This window comes from Marmota marmota, unplaced genomic scaffold (assembly GCF_001458135.2).
Source record: "Marmota marmota marmota unplaced genomic scaffold, marMar, whole genome shotgun sequence".
Lineage (NCBI taxonomy): Eukaryota > Metazoa > Chordata > Mammalia > Rodentia > Sciuridae > Marmota > Marmota marmota.
The window spans coordinates 9,783,372-9,802,421 of record NW_025999982.1 but is presented as its reverse complement, the minus strand read 5'-3'; the positions used below and the strand labels follow the sequence as shown (position 1 = coordinate 9,802,421).

General features: G+C 47.2%; 2 protein-coding genes across 2 annotated transcripts in view; one reads left to right on the top strand and one right to left on the bottom strand.

The window, feature by feature from the left end:
- CUNH6orf132 (chromosome unknown C6orf132 homolog) overlaps window positions 1-2,291 on the top strand; it is a 32,248-nt gene extending 29,957 nt beyond the window's left edge. The window contains 3 exon segments of the mRNA XM_048805315.1: window positions 1-29; window positions 32-110; window positions 607-2,291. The exon segment at window positions 1-29 is cut by the window's left edge and continues 2,046 nt beyond it. Of these exon segments, the coding sequence (XP_048661272.1) occupies window positions 1-29; window positions 32-110; window positions 607-724 (226 nt within the window). The 3' untranslated portion in view covers window positions 725-2,291.
- Guca1anb (GUCA1A neighbor) overlaps window positions 1-19,050 on the bottom strand; it is a 66,280-nt gene that overhangs the window by 46,644 nt on the left and 586 nt on the right. The gene's annotated exons all lie outside the window — the stretch shown is intronic.

Sequence of the window (19,050 nt, the reverse complement as noted above, 5' to 3'; positions counted from 1 at the left end):
GCAAAACAGCAGACAGACGAGCGCGCGCGGCGCGCGGAGGCCAAGTACAAAGCGCCGGGTGGCGGAGGCAGCGGAGGCGCAGACTACAGCTTCGTCCCTGCTACTGGCAGGTGAGCTTGGGGATCCGCTAATGGAGGTAGCCCGGGGTGGGAAGCCAGGTGATGTCCATGGAGACACTGCTTTTGGACCAGAGTTGCTGACCAGGCCACGGCAGAGAAAGGGAAGAGAGGCTTCCTAACCTGGGAGGGGGCGGTGCGGGCCTTTCCTTACCTGCCCCCTTGTTGCCCTTGTTCGTTCTCCATGGGTTCCCTTCTGTCCCCCACTCCCAGGGCTACAGGTTAAATGTCGCATGGGAAAGATCTGAGTGTCCTTGGCTGGAGGGATTTCCCAATAACACGAAATGTACCCAGACCCCAGGCTAGGAGTGAAGGGCTCTGAGTTGAGTGGTATTAGGCATGTTCCCTGGCCAGGACCCAGAAAGAAAGGAAAGCCCTGTGTCTGGTGGACTGGGGGTCCCGCCCTGAGGTCCCTTGGGTCTCTTGCCCTAGGGAAGGTAAGCAGGGTGTTGGCAGATACAAACCTCACTGCTCTCTTGCTCTCCCCCAGATCTCCTCACAACACCTCCCATTATGGAAGCCCCATCAATACATTCACCGTGAGGCCTGGAACCCGTCATCCCATCTCCTATGCCTACTCAGGAGCTCACCGCAAAGCCACATCCTGAGCCCGGAATTCTTTCAGCTCTACTCCAAGGGGTTGGATCTGCGCACTTGTTTTTGTGGCGGGTGGGAGGGTTGCAGCAGGTATTAGCCTGACTCAGACATGGACGAGTCTGGCTCCCTGAGGACCCTCGAACAAATGAGCGAGAAGCAGTGGCCTAAGGAAGACTGAGTGGGCTTCTGTTTTTCCAGAGCACCAGAGCTGCTATGAACTGTATGCAGATGTGGGGGGAGGGGCAAAGGGAGAGGAGAGGAGAACGTTCAGGGCCTGAGCGCTGAGTTTCCGTTATCTGGTACTATCTACTTTAGCAAGATTTATTTAAAGCAGTTTTACAAGCATGGCCTATGAAACAGGTTCTAGAAGCAAAGGATGGGTGCTTACTCATGGGATGCCTCACAAAGGGCTGAGGACCATCCCTGTTGGGGTGGGTGCAGGTCACTATAGGTAGATCTCTTTAGCCTCCACCTGTTGCCACCAAGAGGCCATACCTGGGGTTCCTAGCTGCACGGAGGCAGACCAATACTATGCATGCACAACATATGGAGAAGGTGATGGAATAGAAGCCTTTTGCATTGACCAAGGCCACAGACAGGTTAATTTCTCCTTGACCCTGGCCCTTAGCTACAGGGAGACCCACAGAGAAAAGACTCGGCAGTTGACAGGATCACGTCTTGATTTTTTTAAATTCAGACTCATGCATCCCTGATTTGGGGGAGCATGCCCAAGGAGCCAAAAGATCCAGGATTCAACACCAGAGGTCCTACATGGCCTGGTTTCATATGGGATTCGGAGGGGGCATTAGTTCTAACCCCAATACGTCACCAATATCATTGATGCCTTAAAATGTGTAGTGAAGACTCTGGAAGGCCTTGGAGAGTAGAAACTCAAGAGAAGTTTATTGTTGATGGGGAAATAGGTTTCAAAACATTAAGAGTGGTAAGACTGGGCCAGTCCAGAGCAGGTGAAACTACAATAGGGTAAGAATTGGTCCTTTGCCTGGGCAGTCCAGGTTTATGCCTGTTTCCATGAATTAGGCCCCTTGTATTTTTTTAAAAATTCCTATCTTCAGGTCAAGTTCAGCTGAATACCTGGGACCAGGCCAAGGCTGCCTTTCTAAGTAAGAAGGAGGGCAGGGGAGTGACTCACCTCATATGAGCAGGCCAGTAGGGGGCCGCCAGAAAGCAGCTCCCTTTGGGAGTTGACTCTTTTGATCTATGGTTACTAGCTGAGGTACTGGGTTGCAGCAACAGCAGTCAGTCACTTCAAGGAAAGAAAGTGCAAGGAAGGTGGGCACCCAGGTGACTAAGGCCAGCCACTCTAAGTTCTGATTACCTGTGTTCAGGCAACAAATCCCATCCCAATACCAGCACTGGCTCTATAAATATGTATGTATTTCCTCTACACAATGTTTTATAAAAGAGTTCATTCACTAATTTATCTGCTACATTAAGGCTTGAGGAGTAGGGTGTGGACTCCCAGCTGTAGACTGCTCTGGGGTGGGTGGAGACGGGCTTGGTCTTAGTTGGCTTGGGAAATAAACAGGCCAGTTTGGATTGGCCTCCAGCTCTGTGGCTGTGGATTGCTGACTCAGAGTCACTGGGTGTGGCGGGATGTTGGGCGGACTGATCTGGGAATCACGCAGCACTGGGTACCATCTGAACCAGTGAGCCATTACTCTTCTGACCCTTAGGTTTTCTTGTTCTCTAGATCCCTCAGGGGAAGGAGCAGAGCAAAAATCTGGTGATAACAGCTATGTGCTTAAACACGTCTCTGATTTCTTCTTTCATGCATGATAACAATAACTATCCCATAAAGCTATTGTGAGGATTACAGACAGCCATGCATCCATTTAACAAATATTTGGGTAACTGCTAAATGCCCGGCACTGTTTGCATGGATATACAGCCATCAACACACTGCCATGGTTCCTAGGAAGGAACATCATCAAGTGGCGGAGAAGAAAAAGAACACACAGAAACATCCAAAATTAGGATAGGTGGTGGGGAGGAAAGGAAAAGGACATGTGAGAGAGTAACTAGAAGGCGGGGAAGAAGAGAGAGTTGACTCTAACAGGGTGGGGAAGGAAGGCCTCCTGAAGTCCTGATGTGCAGACTGATGTAGGCAAAGCATCCAGCCCAGGCCTGGCACTCAGTTTTTTTTGATACCTGGCATCTTTGGGTGATGACTGCCTGTGTGAGTCAGCTTTCCGTCATTGTAATGAATACCTGAGGTGATCGACTTATATAGAGAAAAAAACTTTATTTCAGTGCAGAGTTTTAACTGTCTCAGTCCATGATCACTTGGCCCCATGACCTGGGGCCTATGCTGGCACATCATGACAGGAGCATGTAGTGGAACAAACTACTCACATGGTGGCCAGGAAGTAAGAGAGGAAGAGCGGGGTGGGATCCCACTAGCCCCTTCAGGGCACACCTCCAGTGACTTGAAGGCCCCCCACTAGACCTGTCCAGTAGGGGCACACTGAGAACCAAGCGTCTACCACATGGGCCTTCGGGGAACATTGCAAAATCCAAACCTTAGGGCTCCTTTACATTGAGTGTGGCCCATCATGTTTCCCAAGAGCTTTGGCAAGGTATCTTCCCCAGCCTCTCCTGCCGTGCGTGTTCCACAGAGCTGTTTTCGCCCACTACCCACTTCCACACCCCCCCAATTTTTTTAAATATTTATTTTTTAGTTTTGGGTGGACACAATATCTTTCTTTTACATTTATGTGGTGCTGAGGATCGAACCCAGTGCCTCGCGCATGCTTGGCAAGCGCTCTACCACTGAGCTACAACTCCAGCCCCGCCCCCAATTTTTATTTTCCAGAAACTAAAAACCAGGGAAGCTATCTCAAGGCGGTCAGTGACAGAGAGAGCTGTGCTTCCTCCTCGGCCTGGCATGGGGTGGGTGTTGGGAAACAGGATGGCTCACTTATTTAGCAGGTGGGGCTTCCTGGAAGGAACTCCCAGGCCTCTTCCCTATCCTTTGGGCTTCCTCATTCTCCTGTCCCTCACTGTCCCCCACCCACATCCTGGTGATAAAGAGTAAGGGCATGGGCTCTGTATCTGGTTCCCTCCCTCCTGGGTCCCTCTGAGCATTTCTTTCCCCTCATTTGCCACAGGATGGGCAACAGGGAGAAATGGTGTTTAACCGGGGTGGAGGTTGGAGGGAAGGACCCTACCTCCTGGTTCTGCCTCTTACAAGCTGTGTGACCTTGGTTCCACTGGCTCATCTGAATCTTGACATGTGTCTTAAATCTGCTGGGTCCCTTTTTTGAGAACTGACAAGAGCTATCCACCAGAGAGATGCCCACACATGCTTCTTATACGTCAAGCTTGCCACAGAGCCCCCATGTCTGGGCTCTATAGACGTCACAGTTGAAAACTCCTGATAAGACGGTAGCAACCATCAGCATTTACAGAACCTGACAGTGGGGAAAGTTGGAACCTTCCTGTGCCTACTCACAACAGTCCTCTAAAATACACAGTACTGTGCATTCCTGATTCCATTTCCTAGATCAGGAAAGGAGGACTCCAAGAAGGGAAGTGAGTTGACAATGGAGCCAGGAGAGGAAGAAGGGCCCCTGCTGGGGTCCTTCATTCCAGCCCCCTCCCCCCCCAGCTACATCCACCTTCCCCCAGCTGTGCTACCCCCTAAACTGGCCATCTTATCAGAGCAGGGGTGGGGGAGGGGCCAAGCAGGGGAAAGCCACTCCAGTGCCAAAAATGGTTGATGGACATGGGTGGAGCAGGGGTTCCTGGGTCAGGGTGGCCACGCCTTGATTTCCAAAATCTCCTCACTGCTCCTGGGTGTGGCTCCAACCCCAGTGGCCAGCACCCCGCCTCTTTTGTGAGGCCGATGCTGGCCCAAAGAAGCAACCCTGGGCTGGTCCCAAGCCTGGGTCTTGGCATCAGCAGTGTGTAAGAGGCCTGTTCTCTGGAAAAGGCTGAATTCTGCTTTCCCGAGGGCCAGGCCTAGGAGGGAGTCCTCCCTCACTGAAGGCCAGCCTCGGGCTCTTTTCTGTGCAAAGCTGTAGGGGAGAGGTGACTTGGAGCTGGAGGGGTGAGGGAGAGGCCAGCTCTGCTGAGCTGTTAGGCAGACCTGCCCTGACCTGCTTGTCCCACCTGCCTACCCCCAGCAGCAGTGGCCCCTTTCATCTCTGAAGCTCAAAGGAAATGCTGGCGTCCCATCATTAGTCAGTGGTGGGGGAAGGGTGGCCGCTGACACCATGCAGACAGCCTGCACCACCTCCCTGCCAGGCCCAGGAGGCCAGATGCTGCAGACCTGCTCGGCCTTGGCTTTAGATCTTGGGCTGCTTTTGCCAGGAAGGGGAGGAGACGTGCTCTTCTAGGTGAGGGGCGTGAACCAGACATGCATTATGTGTGCTCCCTGATTTACATGGGAAATCCAGGACCCCTCTGTGGATTCTCAGTGTCCTGGAGGCACAGATGAGCCACTCCCCACTCCCTCCTCTCTTTAAGAATTGTTCTGAGTTTCCACAGAACAGCTTGCTCCCCTCCTCTCCTGCCTTCCACAAAGCCCCCCTTCCTCCACCCGGCATCTCAGTTCCTAGCTCCAGATCTCCACCTTCCTTTTCTCTAGCTGCTTCTTCAGAATACTGTAACCGGCTTCTTACCTTGCCAGGGGTCACCTTTCTACTTTGGAAGTGCTTCTTGGACATGTCCACAAGGATGGATCTGCATTGGCCATCTACCCAAACCCAGCTTCTCCAAAAGGAATTATTCCTCTCCCATTTCCTTTGCACAGTTCTGAGACCAGAGCAGCCAGATTGATGGCCCCACTATCCCCAAGTGCTCATTCTGCCTCACTGCTTGGGCTTCATGGAAGACATCCCTCACCTGTGGGGACACAGTAGCTCCTGTTAAGGGCACCCCCACTGACCCACCCCACGCCCAAACACTGGTGTTTTTTTACTGTCTCTCCAAGAAGCTTACAATCTGCATAACTCATCACAGAAGCTCCAGGATCTAGCACAGCTCTTAAGATGAACAGGCACTCAGTGTATGTTTGTTGAATGAATACATGTTTATACTTAGTCAAATATTGCCACTTTTGAAGTTCCTTAAGGGCAAAGTCCATGTCTCCCATGGACTTGTGAACACTATATTGTTTTTTATTTATTTATAAATTGAAAAATTATTATTTACTTGACAGATAATTTCTGAATTAATATAAAGAAATGACAATAACTTGTATACACACTAATTCAAAAGTTTTTCAATAAGAACCAAGTAGAACAGTTCACAGTCTTTTTCAGAAAAATAACTTTATCATTGAAAGATTGCCCCAATTTAGTTTATTGAGGTGTTTTTTTGTTTGTTTGTTTTTTGTGCTGCTAAGGATTGAACCCAGGGCCTTGTGCATGTGACAGAGGGACTCTACCAACTGACTATATCCCCATCCCAGTTTATTGAGGTTTTTAATGAAGAAATCTAAAGCTGCCAATCAGAACTTCTAAATAGCACAAGAAGACCAGGTTAAACCCTTATAATATAAGTAAAAAAATAACTTTCAAAAGCTTTAACCTATACATTCTAACTGGGGATCTGCTAGCCTCAGAGGTCATTGGTCCATAGCCAAATACCATCCCACAACACAGATGAGAGGGTAATGAGTATCATATACAAAGTGAGTACAACTTATGGTATAAAACACGGTCTTGTGTGTTCACTGGGAACAATGCCTAATTCCCAGGTGCAGATTATGCAGCAGGAGGCCCAGAAACAGAATTCACTAACTCACAAAGGAGAACCGAGCAAGGACAATGGAAGGTAGAAAGTCCCGTGCCCTGGGATGAAGCTGGAAGGAGCCTTCATGGACCAGGTGGCATCCAGGCCAGACCAGGTACATGAGTGGAAGTTGACAGGTGGCAAGGGATCTTCAAGCATGGAGAGAACCAAACAACAAGACACTGAGCCTCAGACCTAGCGGCCACTCAGAGGACAGGGGAGTGTTTGTGTTGGGTGAAGGGACACAATCTAAGAAGAGATGCATGAAACAGAAAGCAAAACCTCCTTCAGTAAGAGACGGAGGCCCCATACTCTCTGTGCAGGCGAAGCGGGATCCTCCACAGCTCACCCTCCCCGGGGAGGCCCAGCCCCTTAGAATCAAATCCATGAGCAAGAATCTTCCTTTGTGTAAACTGTCTCTTCCCCAAAAAGTAAAGCAGAAACACAAGAAAACAAAATGAGACTCAAAAGAAAAAGAGACATCCGAGCAAGCTTTGACCCTTCATACTTCATTGGTGTTCCAGCTGTCACACTAGTGGAGACACGGTCTTCTTCGTTGCTCACACAGGTTCATTACTGCAAGCATTTAGCATATCATGTCCTAGTACAGCTCCTCTCAAAAGCAGGAAACTCCATACAAAACATAGACTTACCCAAATAAAAGGCAGCATCAACTTAAGGATCTAGTGTAAGTAATATCACAGCACTCATCTAAAATTTTTTTTTTTTGCACCAGGGATCAAACTGGGGGTGCTTAATCACTGAGCCACACCCCAGCCCTTTCTATTTTTTATTTTGAGGCAGACTCTTGCTAAATTCCTTAGGGCGTCACTAATTGCTGAGGCTGGCCTTGAACCTGTGATCTTCCTGCTTCAGCCTCCCAAATCACTGGGATTATAGGTGTGTGCTTAACCTAGCATATTCTAACTGGTTTAACCTAGCATATTCTAACCCTTTTCTGACCCATTTCCAAACATTTGCACTCTGTAATGCTCTGGAAGCATTACAAATGCAGCATGAGATTCCTCTTCTGGAAGTAGTTCAGAGTCTTGAAACAGCAAATTTACATATTTTTCTAGGCTACCATAGATGGGTATTATATACAAACTCCTTCTCCCCTGATTCTCAGACTACTGTAATATTTTCCCTCAGATCATGACAAACTAATGACTGAAAACAAAGAGATAGTCATACAAAAATGAAAAAAATTTAACAACAAGCCAAAAAAAAAAAAAAAAAAAAAAGAGTCTGTGTCTTCAAACTAATAGTCTAACTTTGCTACCAACAAAAACAAAAAACAAAAACTCCCTTCATTCACCCAGCTGTAGGCTTTTTACAAAGTACTCAAGTAATTAAGAGCTCAGAAAAATAAAGGGGAAATTTTAGGTGGAAGCAAAACTAATAACTACTCATCCTCTTTTTTTTTTTTTTGGTACTGGGGATTTGGTACTAGTACTCAGGGGCACTAGACCACTGAGCCACATCCCCAGGCCTATTTTGTATTTTATTTAGAGACAAGGTCTCACTGAGTTGCTTAGCGCCCTGCTTTGGACTGGTTTTGAACTTAGGATCCTCCTGCCTCAGCCTCCCGACTGAACCGCTGGGATTACAGGCCTGTGCCACTGTGCCCGTCCAAATAGTTCTTTTAAAAATGCCATGTCCAGGGCTGGGGTTGTGGCTCAGTGGTAGGTGACAAGGGATCCTCACACTTGCCTAGCATGTGTGAGGGCACTAGGTTTGATTCTCAGCACTGTATGTAAATAAATGAATAAAATAAAGATCCATCAACATCTAAATAAATAAATAAATAAATAAAATGCTATGTCCACACAGAGAGATGTCTAACAAAACTGCTTGCAGGGAGCTACTTTGTAGCCAGACCCTGCTCAGGTCTGCTTCAGAAGCACATGTATATTGGCAGACACCTGCTCCAGGAGACCTGAGGGACGATCACAGGCTTTTTGTGTGGCACACGGATTTCCTCCAACATCAGCTGCCCTGGCTCAGCTTTGTCAAGGGCTCTGCACCAGCGTGTCTCTCTGCTGCAATTCATTCCTTATTTCTCATATATCCTTTTGAAAACTCACTCTGATTTTTAGACATCCAATTGCAATTTTTTTTTTTGTAGGAAAAAAACATTGTCTATCTTGCAATATCCAGAAACTCCTGGATACACTGATCAACACCAGTTCTAATTTCTTCCTGACCACTGAAATTGATATAATCCTGACTCCCAGAAAAGCACAGCAATCCTGGGATGACAACTCCAACTCACACAAGACCTCAGAGTGGAGCTCCTGTCAAAGGTGGGCCAGAGAACGGAGAAGAAGCCTCACCTCTGGAGGCCAGGGAGGCAGCAGCCAGCCACACCCAGCCTGTTCTCTGCCCTGCTTCACCTAGAGAGCCCTCCTTCAAGAGGAAAGCTTAACATTCTAGGTTTGGTTTTTAAAGTTAAAGAGTTGGTGCCCTGCACAGGGTGGGACATAAGCGCAGAGTGGGGACTAAATAGAAGTGCTATTTTGGATCTCTTCCAGTGCTACTGTCAGAAGGGAAGCACTGGCTTCTCATTCTTGAAAACTGAGTGTCTTCAATCTTGTCTGCCACCCACTGAGCCTCCTGACCCCTCTTCCCTTTCTTCCCTGCAGAGGATTATCTCCTGCTATTTCTTTTCATTGTTTCTTTTTTGAGCCATTCAGGAGGATGTGGTAGGCACCTGGGTTCATTCCCCCTACGCTCATATCCTCTCTCTCTCTCTCAGCTTCCTCATCTGTCATCTCCCTGCCTTTTGGCTCACAGCTTTCCAGAATCTGTTGCACATACCTAAGAACAGCACGGAATTCCATCGATTCAATTCAGTACCGCTAGGGGTGCTACTCAGTGCAAGTTAAGGAACCAGGCAAGAGCTCCCAGTCCAGAGTAGGTGACACACAGATAACTGGACTGTGGAGCAGGAGAATATCAAGTCCTCCCACCTAGGAGAGCCCTGTGGCCAAACAAAGCAGGTGACCACCTGGGATCAGAAGCCAGGCCGAAGAAGGAGGACTGCCATTTGTGTGCTCGATTTCCCCAGGAAACTCTGGGAAAATTACTGTTATTACTGACAGGAACACACACACCCTGCTGTCCTGTGGTGGCCTCTCCTAGTTATTTGAATTTGCCCCTGACATTCATTTTAACCTGATTTCTCCAGGCTGAGGGGAAGAGCATGAGGAGAGAGCACGATGCTTTGGCCCTGGTGTCCAGCCCTGTTGTCCTAGCTGGCGCCCTGTGTGTGGGCACCCCAGAGCTGGCTTTAACTAGCAGGTGGCCCTCTGCTCACAGGTGAACTTAAGCCTGATGGGTTCAAGTTCAGATTTAAAGTCAATGGAGGCTGTCATGGCTCCTAGGATTCAGGCACAGGCTAAGTGCTGTCCAGCACTGGAAGCACTGGACTTGCCAAAACATAGGCTCCTGGCACTCCTGATTCAGTAGGGATGGAGTGGGGCCAGAGAATTCGCATTTCTAGCAAGTTTCCAGATGAGGCAGTCAGTCCTAATGGTTCAGGGACTTTGAGGACTGCTGCTGTGCAGAACCAAATTGGATCACCCTACCTGGATCTGGGCCAGGAGTAATACTCCTCCTAGCTTACCAGGAGAAACTGAAGTCCCCTGGGGACAAATGATCTCACCAAGGTCACACAGCTGGGGGTGGGGGTGGGGAGCCAGAGTGCACCTGCTGCCCTGCCCTCTGCCTCCAAGGCTAGAGTAGAGTGACAACACTCTCCAAATTCCTGCTCCAAGGAGGGAGAAAGAAGAGAGAGTGGGGCTTGGATAAGCTGGGGTGCCTCACAGGGTCACTGTTAATCTGGGAGTAACTCCGTGGTAGAACAGAGACACTTTCACTTCTATTTAAGGGTGGCTTCATCAAAATGGCCCTGGGCACTCCTCATGCAGCGGATGCTCCATGCTCTGTTGTCTCTTCTCAGGACTGAAGCTCTCATCTCCCAGCAACTGGGAGTGTTGCTGCTGATGGCTATCTGCCAAGGTCCTCCTCAGGAACTGTCCTTCTGGTAGACAGCCACTCATCCAAGGTCATGCCCACTTCTTAGGGGCAGCTCACAACTCAGGACAACTTGGAAGTGTCATCATTTGCACCTCCATTGCAAGGACAAGCAGTCTAGGTTGCCCTCTACCTGACCCATCCCTTCCCACACAGGTGTGCATCCTGTAATAAACTTCCTGTACACAAACCTCAGTCTCCCAGGGAGCCCTCTTTCAACAACTTACTGCGTGCCAGACACTGTTCTAACTTACAATACGTGCTCCTCCCCACAACCCTAGGAGGTAGGTATTTTTGTTAAGGAAAAGCTAAGTAACTTGCCCAAGGTCACAAAACTATAAAGTGAGCTGGATTCCTATGCAAATAGACTCTGGGGCATTGAAGTGTTAGACGACGTTATCTTCCAGAGCATTCCTGTGGTCTAGCCTTGAAGAAATTAAACAGAGGAAATAGAGAAGACAAATTCTGATTTGAGGAGGAAAAATCTCGGCTGCTCCCAGTTCTTTTCCACAAGCTTCTTGCTTTTACCTGAACACGCAGCCCTGGTGTTTTATTTCAGCTTAGTGGTTCTTATCTGGGGATTCATCTTGCTCCCCAGAACACACCTGGCAATGTCTGGAGACATTTTCTGATTGACACATCTTGGGGAGTCCTAAGAGCTTTTAGTAGGTTAGAGGCCAAGGATGTTACCCAATGTCCTACAATGCATGGGACAGCTTCCCAAAGACAAATTCAGCCCCAAATATCAGTAGCATTGAGGTTCAGAAACCTTGCAATCTAGCTTGAAGCCTGGTCTCCTAGTTAGTTGGTTTGACCCAAAGGAATCTCAGGGTACCTAGGAGTAGACTTTGGTGAAGGGAGGTCAGAGATACTTGAGCCTAGGGGTGGAAATGGGGCCTGGGGGGGTGGGGCTGACAAGCCTATTTCATAATCCTTGAAGAATATGTCTTATTGGTTCAGGGAATATCATGAGACTTCTGGCTGATACCTGTGACCAAGCTCTGAAGGTGCCCTTTTCTTTGGCCAGGTGTCCCCTACTCTCCTCTCAGCTTCCTTTGAACTATGTACACTGCAGTGGGGGGTGGGAGAGTAAGAAGCAGGGGGCTCTTCTTTATGAGTGATGAACCCAGCCTAATTCCATCTTAAGTTTGGGAGCCATCTCGTCGCAAAGTCATGAAAAGTTAATTTCTGTTTTACTATAAATGACTGCAATTTCTAAACTTGTTTGGAATTCCTGCCCGTGCCTTGAACTCACCCATGCCTGGCTTTCCATGACCAGATAATAATCTTCTCTAAAACCTTAGTGGCGCCTCATAAATCCTGGCTCCCCCTGACCAGATAACAACCCTCTCTGAAACCTCAGTGGCGCCTCCTAAATTCTGATGTTGGGATCTAAATTTATTCCCTAACTTGAATGTTAAGCCATATAGATCATTAACCTACTATCTGCCTTTGTATTATACTTGTCAAAATCCTGTTATCTGTAAGTTTTCAAGACACCCCCCTTTTGCAACTTTTTGTGCTATAAAACTGTGTTCCGGGGCTGGGGATGTGGCTCAAGTGGTAGCGCGCTCGCCTGGCATGCGTGCGGCCCGGGTTCAATCCTCAGCACCACATACAAACAAAGATGTTGTGTCCACCGAAAAATAAATAAATAAATATTTAAAAAAAAAAAAAAAAACTGTGTTCCTAGAGAGCTGGGGTACTGATCTCTAACCAGGGTTTTCGGGAAAGACAGTCCTGGCCAGCTCCAGTGTATACCAATATAAGCTTGCTTTAATTTGATTTAAAATTGGAGTTGGTGGTCTTTTTCTTTGTGTTGGGGTTTAACATTGAGCATTTATCTCAGAGATTCTGGCTCAGCCTGGCCACGTGTACCTCTATGAGATAAGGAGGGCTCAGAGAAACAAGTCATTTTGCTGTTTTTCTACATGTTTCTCCATAAATCTTATTCCTGTTGACCCAGCATGGCTAGAGGCAAGTGTTTCCGTGCTCTGGCATGTCCAGGTCTCACCGGGAAAAACACCTTACATAGTAAGCTCCACCCCATGACTGCAATGTTCAAGGGGCAGGGAATGCAGGGCCACTGTAGAACAAGATGACAAGATCAAAAAACACAGCCACCAGTGGGAATCATGGGTGTTCGTGGAGTAGGAATTTCAGTCCAGCAATACTTCCTAGTATTCTCCATAGGTTTGTTCTTGATCTCTGGAAAGGTAAGCCCTGGATAATACAGATGACCTCGTCAAGTCTCACCCACACTCTGATAACTCCCAGAGATCTCCCCTGAATTCCACTCTCAGAGCCAACTGACAGGCCAGCATTTCCATGTCCCTGTTTGGTGGCACTGTATCTCACCTGGCTAAGCCCAGTCTTGCCTCAGGACCTCCCATGCACTCATCCTGCCCCACCCAATGTTCTTTTCCAGATATTTGGTTTCAATTGAAATGTCACCCTCTTAGAGAGGAAAGGCCTCCCCTAACCATTTCATAAAAGGGTAACAGCCTTCCTGCTACACGCTCCCTATTCTCATTACCCTGCTTTATTTATTTTTAATTTTATTTATATTTTGTAATGCTGGGGATTGAACCCAGGGCCTCACACATGCCAGATAACTGCTCTACTACTGAGCTCCACCATCACCCAATGCCCTTTTTGAGATTCTTTCTAAGTTGCTGAAGTTGTCCTCAAATTTGTGATCCTCCCGCCTCCAGCTCTCAAATCACTGGAATTATAGGCATGTGCCACCATGTCCGGCTGGCCTTGCTTTATTTTTTTTTCCTCAGCACTTATTTCCATTGGATGTACAATATATTTATTTATCCCTGACTCTCTTCTCCTTGCTTCCATATTGTTTATAAGTGGAACAAACAGACATACTGTCCTATCCCTTCAAGCTTTAGGAAAGAAGCCTGAAGCTGTCAATAATATCCATTCTCCACTGGTTCTGCTTTTTAAATTTCATATCTTTTTGTAATTTATTGTTTTGTTGTAAGATGCCTTATTATAGAACAAACAGAAATACAAATTGGGTATGGTGGTACGTGCCTGTAATCTTAGCAATTCCGGAAGACCGAGCGGGAAGACTGCAAGTTCAAGTCCAGCCTTGGAGAATAAATGAGCCCATATGTCAAAAAATAGAAAGTGCTGGGAATGTAACTCTGTGGTAAAGCACCTCTAGGTTCAATTTTGAGTACCAATTAAAAAAAAAAAAAAGAGGGCTGGGGTTGTGGCTCAGTGGTAGAGCACATGCCTAGCATGTGTGAGGCACCGGGTTTGATCCTCAGCACCACATAAAAATAAATAAATAAAATAAAGGTATTGTGTCCATCTACCACTAAAAATGTTTTAAAAAAAAAAAAGAGAGAGAGAGAGAGAGATTTAAAAAAGGAGCCAATTAGCAGGGTATGGTGGCACACACTCCTGAAATCCCAGTGGCTCCAGAGGCTAAGGCAGGAGGATCCTCAGCAACTAAGCAAGGTACTAAGCAACTCAGTGAGACCCTGTCTCTAAATAAAATACAAAATAGGGCTGGGATGTGGCTCAGTGGTCGAGTGCTCCTGAGTTCAATAAGAAGAAAGAAGAAAGAAGGAAGAAGAAGAAGAAGAAGAAGAAGGTTGCTGCCACTACCGCAGGTGCCAGTTTATTATCTCATGGTTCAGTAGCAGAGTCATTTATTAGATGAGTACTTATAATATTTTCTACCGGGATTCATAAACAAAAAAGTGGAACAAACAGACACACTGCTGTCCTATCCCTTAGGAAAGAAGCCTGAAACGGTCAATAAAAAAGTTCCTTTAAAGCTTTACATTTCTTTTTTTGGCGGGGAAAGGTGAATATTAGGGATTGAACTCAGGGGCACTCGACCACTGAGCCACATCCCCAGCCCTATTTTGTATTTTATTTAGAGACAGGGTCTCACTGAGTTGCTTAGCGCCTCACTAAGTTGCTGAGGCTGGATTTGAGCTTGCAATCCTCCTGCCTCAGCCTCCTAAACCACTGGGATTATAGGCGTGGGCCACTGTGCCTGGCCTATGGCTTTACATTTCACGTACATTTTGTACTTTATATATTTACAGTATTCAACTATAAAACTTTCCTCCAGAAGTGTTTCCATAAAAATAACTCCATAATAACATGCTCAATGTGACATGCTGCTGATCGGGGGTCCCACAGCTGCCTGTGCTGGGATAGGCCTAGGGGAGACAGGCTGTGGCCATTTACCCAGTGTTGGGAGTTGGGGCAGGGACAGGATTGCGATCTCTGGGAAGTGAATTGGCTGAAGCTAGTGAGACCCTCACTGGAGTCCTGAGCTCTAGTCCTAGCTCTGGCACCCACCCTTGTTTCTCAGTGACCTTGGACAGGTCCTCCACTGTAGTTTGGCTTTCGTTTCTGAAGGGGTTTGGTTTATAAGCTTAGTTCCCTCCAGGCTGAGTGTTCAGAAGGGCTTTACTTCTGATCATGGCTGACAGGAAGCAGCTGGGTGTGGAGGAGACAAGATGGCGGTGACAATGACTCTATGAACCCAGATGTTCCGTCAGCCAGGACTTGTCCAGGAGAGGGCAATGGATGGTGGTGGTCCTGGGTGTTTCTGAGGGCTCAGAAGGGACACAGGCCTCCCTTGGACAAACCAGGGATACACTCTCTGACAAGATTCCTGAGATAGAGATCATTCCTTGAAGCCAGAAGTAGTTTCAGGTGAGGCCAGGAGACATGATTCACCCACGCTCTGTAGCGAGGGCCCTCTGAACAGAGGACAGAGAATTTCAGAGGATGCAGCAGGACTAGCTTTGGTCTCCTCCAGAACGGGGACTACATCCTCTGGGTTGGCTGAATGACCTGCCAGAGAGACACAGCTGGCCTGGCACCTAAGCCGTCAAATCGGGGCCCAGGTACTGTGGTCTGTCTCGAGCTCATGGGGGCAGTGTCCTGTACCAGCAGAGTTGGAAGGAATACAAAACTTGGGTTTGCTTAAGATGTGTCTTTTGGGCCTTTGTTGCTGTTTCATGGAGACTAGGCTCCTTGGGGAGCACTTGATGGCTTAGGACAAAGTCTCTTCATTCTCTAAGATGTTTCTGGCCTGAGGAACAGAGGGAAGGGAAACTGCTTTGCTCATTTTCTTTGGACTGTCAGAAGTGGGTGATCAAGGGAGGTGACAATTTCTGGCACTGGAGAGGGAATGATACAGGTTGGGGGAGCAGAAGGGTTGGTTACCTGGTTTATTTCTCTCCACAAGAATCCTGAGTTTCAAAAGAAGTTGCTCATTTCCAACATGGGCACATCAGGGTATTGAACTGAAAGCACAGGCTGGTGCCAGCCTCTCCAGAAACTGTGGAGAAAGCCATCTTGGCTCGCTCCTCAGAGGGTAGTAGTTCTGGGCACATTGTATTTCAAAACCACATCATGGGAAAGCTCACCTCAGTCATCCTAACCGAGATGCAAAATAAAGTGATTCTGAAAGGCCATTTTTCACTTATCAGATTGGCAAAAGATTAAAACACACTGCGTTGGCTAGGGTGTGGGAAAACAGGCTCTCTACGTGGGGCTTTTGGCAATAGCTGTGGTCTTAACCCATTTGAGATGCTCTAACAAAGTACCATGAACTGGGTGGCTTGTAAACAACAGGAATTGATTTTTCACAGTTCTGGAGGCTGGGAAGCCCAAGATAAAGCATACTTGGTATTTGGTGAGGACTCACTTTCTGGCTCACAGATGATGCCTTCTCCCCGTCCTCACACAGTAGAAAAGGAGAGCAAGATCTCTGCCCTGGGTCTTCATCTTCTGTGTTTCTCTCTCTCTCTCTCTCTCTCTTTCTCTCTCTCTCTCTCTTCAGTACTTGGGCTCAAACTGCAAACCCAGGGCCTCACACATGCTACGCAAGCACTCTACCACTGAGCTATACCTCCAGCCCCTCTGGTATCTTTTTTAAGGCATCAAACCCATTCGTGAAGGCTCTTGTGACATAATCATCTCCCAAAAGGTCCTATTTCCTAACACCATCACCTGGGGAGTGAGGGTTTAACCTGTATTCTGGAGAGACACAAATATTTAGATTTCAGATCACAGCTATCAGCATGTGACTTATGTTATGGGCTAGGAATTCTGCTTCTAAGAGTTGGCCTCCAGATACACCAGCAAAATGGCACTGTTACTGTGGCATTGTTTGTTGGAAATAGTCTCAATTTCTCTAAATTAGAGAACTGGTAACAAATTAGCATAACACACAATAGAACTCTGTAGTCATAAAAACAAATGAGGAGCTAGGTGAGGTGGTGCACACTTATGCCAGTAACTCAGGAGGCTGAGGCAGGAGGATTGCAAGTTTGAAGCCAGCCTCTAAAACTTAGTGAGACCCTGTCTCAAAACAAAAAATAGGTGCTGGGATTGTGGCTCAGCGGTAGAGTGCTCGCCTCACATGGGCCAGACCCGGGTTCGATCCTCAGCACCACATAAAAATAAAGGCATTGTGTTGTGTCCATCTATACTTAAAAAAATAAATATTAAAAATAAAAAGGACTAAGGTCCACCCCTGGGTTCTTCCTCCAGCACCAAAAAAATAGTGTTTTGTTTTGTTTTTTTTTGGTACCAGGGACTAATCCCAGAGGTACTTAGCTACCAAGCCAGCCCTTTTTATTTTTTATTTTGAGACAAGGTCTCACTAAGTTGCTTAGGGCTTAGGCTAAGATGCTTAGACTGGCCTTGAACTTGACATCTCCTGCCTCAGCCTCCCGAGTCACTGGGATCACAGGTTTGTACCACCACGCCTGCTCTTTAAGTACCAGGAATGACCTTCAAGAGGTAGTAAGTTTCCACATATAGAGAGTATATGCAATACGTTACCTTTTTGTTTGCTTGTTTTTATTTTTCCAGTACTGGGGATTAAACCCAAGGGTGCTCTACCACTGATTGACATCTCTAGCCCTTTTTATTTTGTTTTGAGGCAGAGTCTCACTAAAATGCCTAGGCTAGTCTCAAACTTGTGATCCTCTTGCCTCAGCTTCCCAAATGCTGGGATTATAGGTATGTGCCACCACACCTGGCATATGCTACCATTTGTATAAAGAAAGGAAAAAATGTGTCTGCCTGCATTTGCTTGACATACACAGAATGTCTCTGTGGAAACAGAGCTCTATTTCCTTTGGGCCCAGGGAGAGGCAATTCCTTCACCTATCCAAGAAGTGAGCTATTCTGCTCTACAGGTCTCCAGAAATGGTGGGCAGACACAGGTTAGGAGAGAGCAGGGCCATGCCCATTAGTAGCCTGGTCACCTCACTCAATTTAAGCCTCTGTTTCCTCATCTGTGAAATAGTAGTACTCTTAAGAAATGAGGGCTGGGGGTGTAGCCCAGTGGTAGAGTGCTTGCCTACCATGTGCAAGGTCCTGGGTTCCATCCCCAACATACCAGCCATTCACCTACACACACATAAAAACATTTTAAAAAAAGAAAGGAAGGAAGAAATGTTTAAAAAGTGAGATACTGCATGTACAAATGGGGATAATAATTGCCAAATCCCACCTTATAGGGCTACAGTGCCTAGTACTATAGCAAGTGCTCAGTAAGTGATTTGTTTCAAGTAATCTTGGTTTCTCGTCTGCACCTCTGACTCTTATTTTTTTAAATATTTTTATTAGTTGTTGATGAATTTTTTTATTTATTTGTAAGTGGTGCTGAGAATTTAACCCAATATGTCACACATGGTAGGTAAGCACTCTACCACTGAGCCACAACCCCAGCCCCTGCACCTCTGACCCCTATAAGATCAAAATGCACCTCAGTGAGGCTGCGGAGGCCCGAGTCTATCTTCAGTCTTCCTTTCCACACTTGCCCTTGCAGTTCCTTCGTGCTGTTCTCTCTTCTCTCTGTCTAGAATGTTCTTCCTTCCTTCCTTTGTTTGCCTCGGTCAACTTCAAAGTTTAACTCAATTGCTTCACCAGCCCTGGAATGTTCTTTCTGAAATCCCAGCCCAGAAAGACTCTTGCACCTGCCTCTGCAATGGCTGAGAACCTGGGTGCAGCCCCGTGACTGTCATCACCCTGCACAGTCACCCCCATTCAGCATATGCTCGTGTACACACACGCACTTGTTCGTCACTATAAAAGGAACAGAAAAGAGGCAGGTGGTGGTGCACATGTAATCCCAGCTACTCAGGAAGGTGAGGTAGGAGGATCCCGGGTTTGAGACCAGCCTGAGCAACTTAGTGAGACCCTGTCTCAATAAAATAAAATAAAACAAAACAAAATAAGGGCTATGGATGTAGCTCAGTGGTAGAGAGTCACTGGGTTTGATCCTCAGTACTCAGAAGGCGTGGGGGGACTCTTAGCTCCACTTAAATGAAACCACAACAACATACCATTTTCTACCTATCAGACTAGCAAAATTCAATGAGTCCCAAGACACTGGGGTGGCAAGGAAGCAGGCACATGACAAGAGCATAGATTGGAGCATATTCTGAGAACCGGGTGACATCAATCTGTCCACATTTAGTAGGCACATACAGCAGAGGACATGCATCAATGCGTGCAGTGGCAGAAGGCTGGG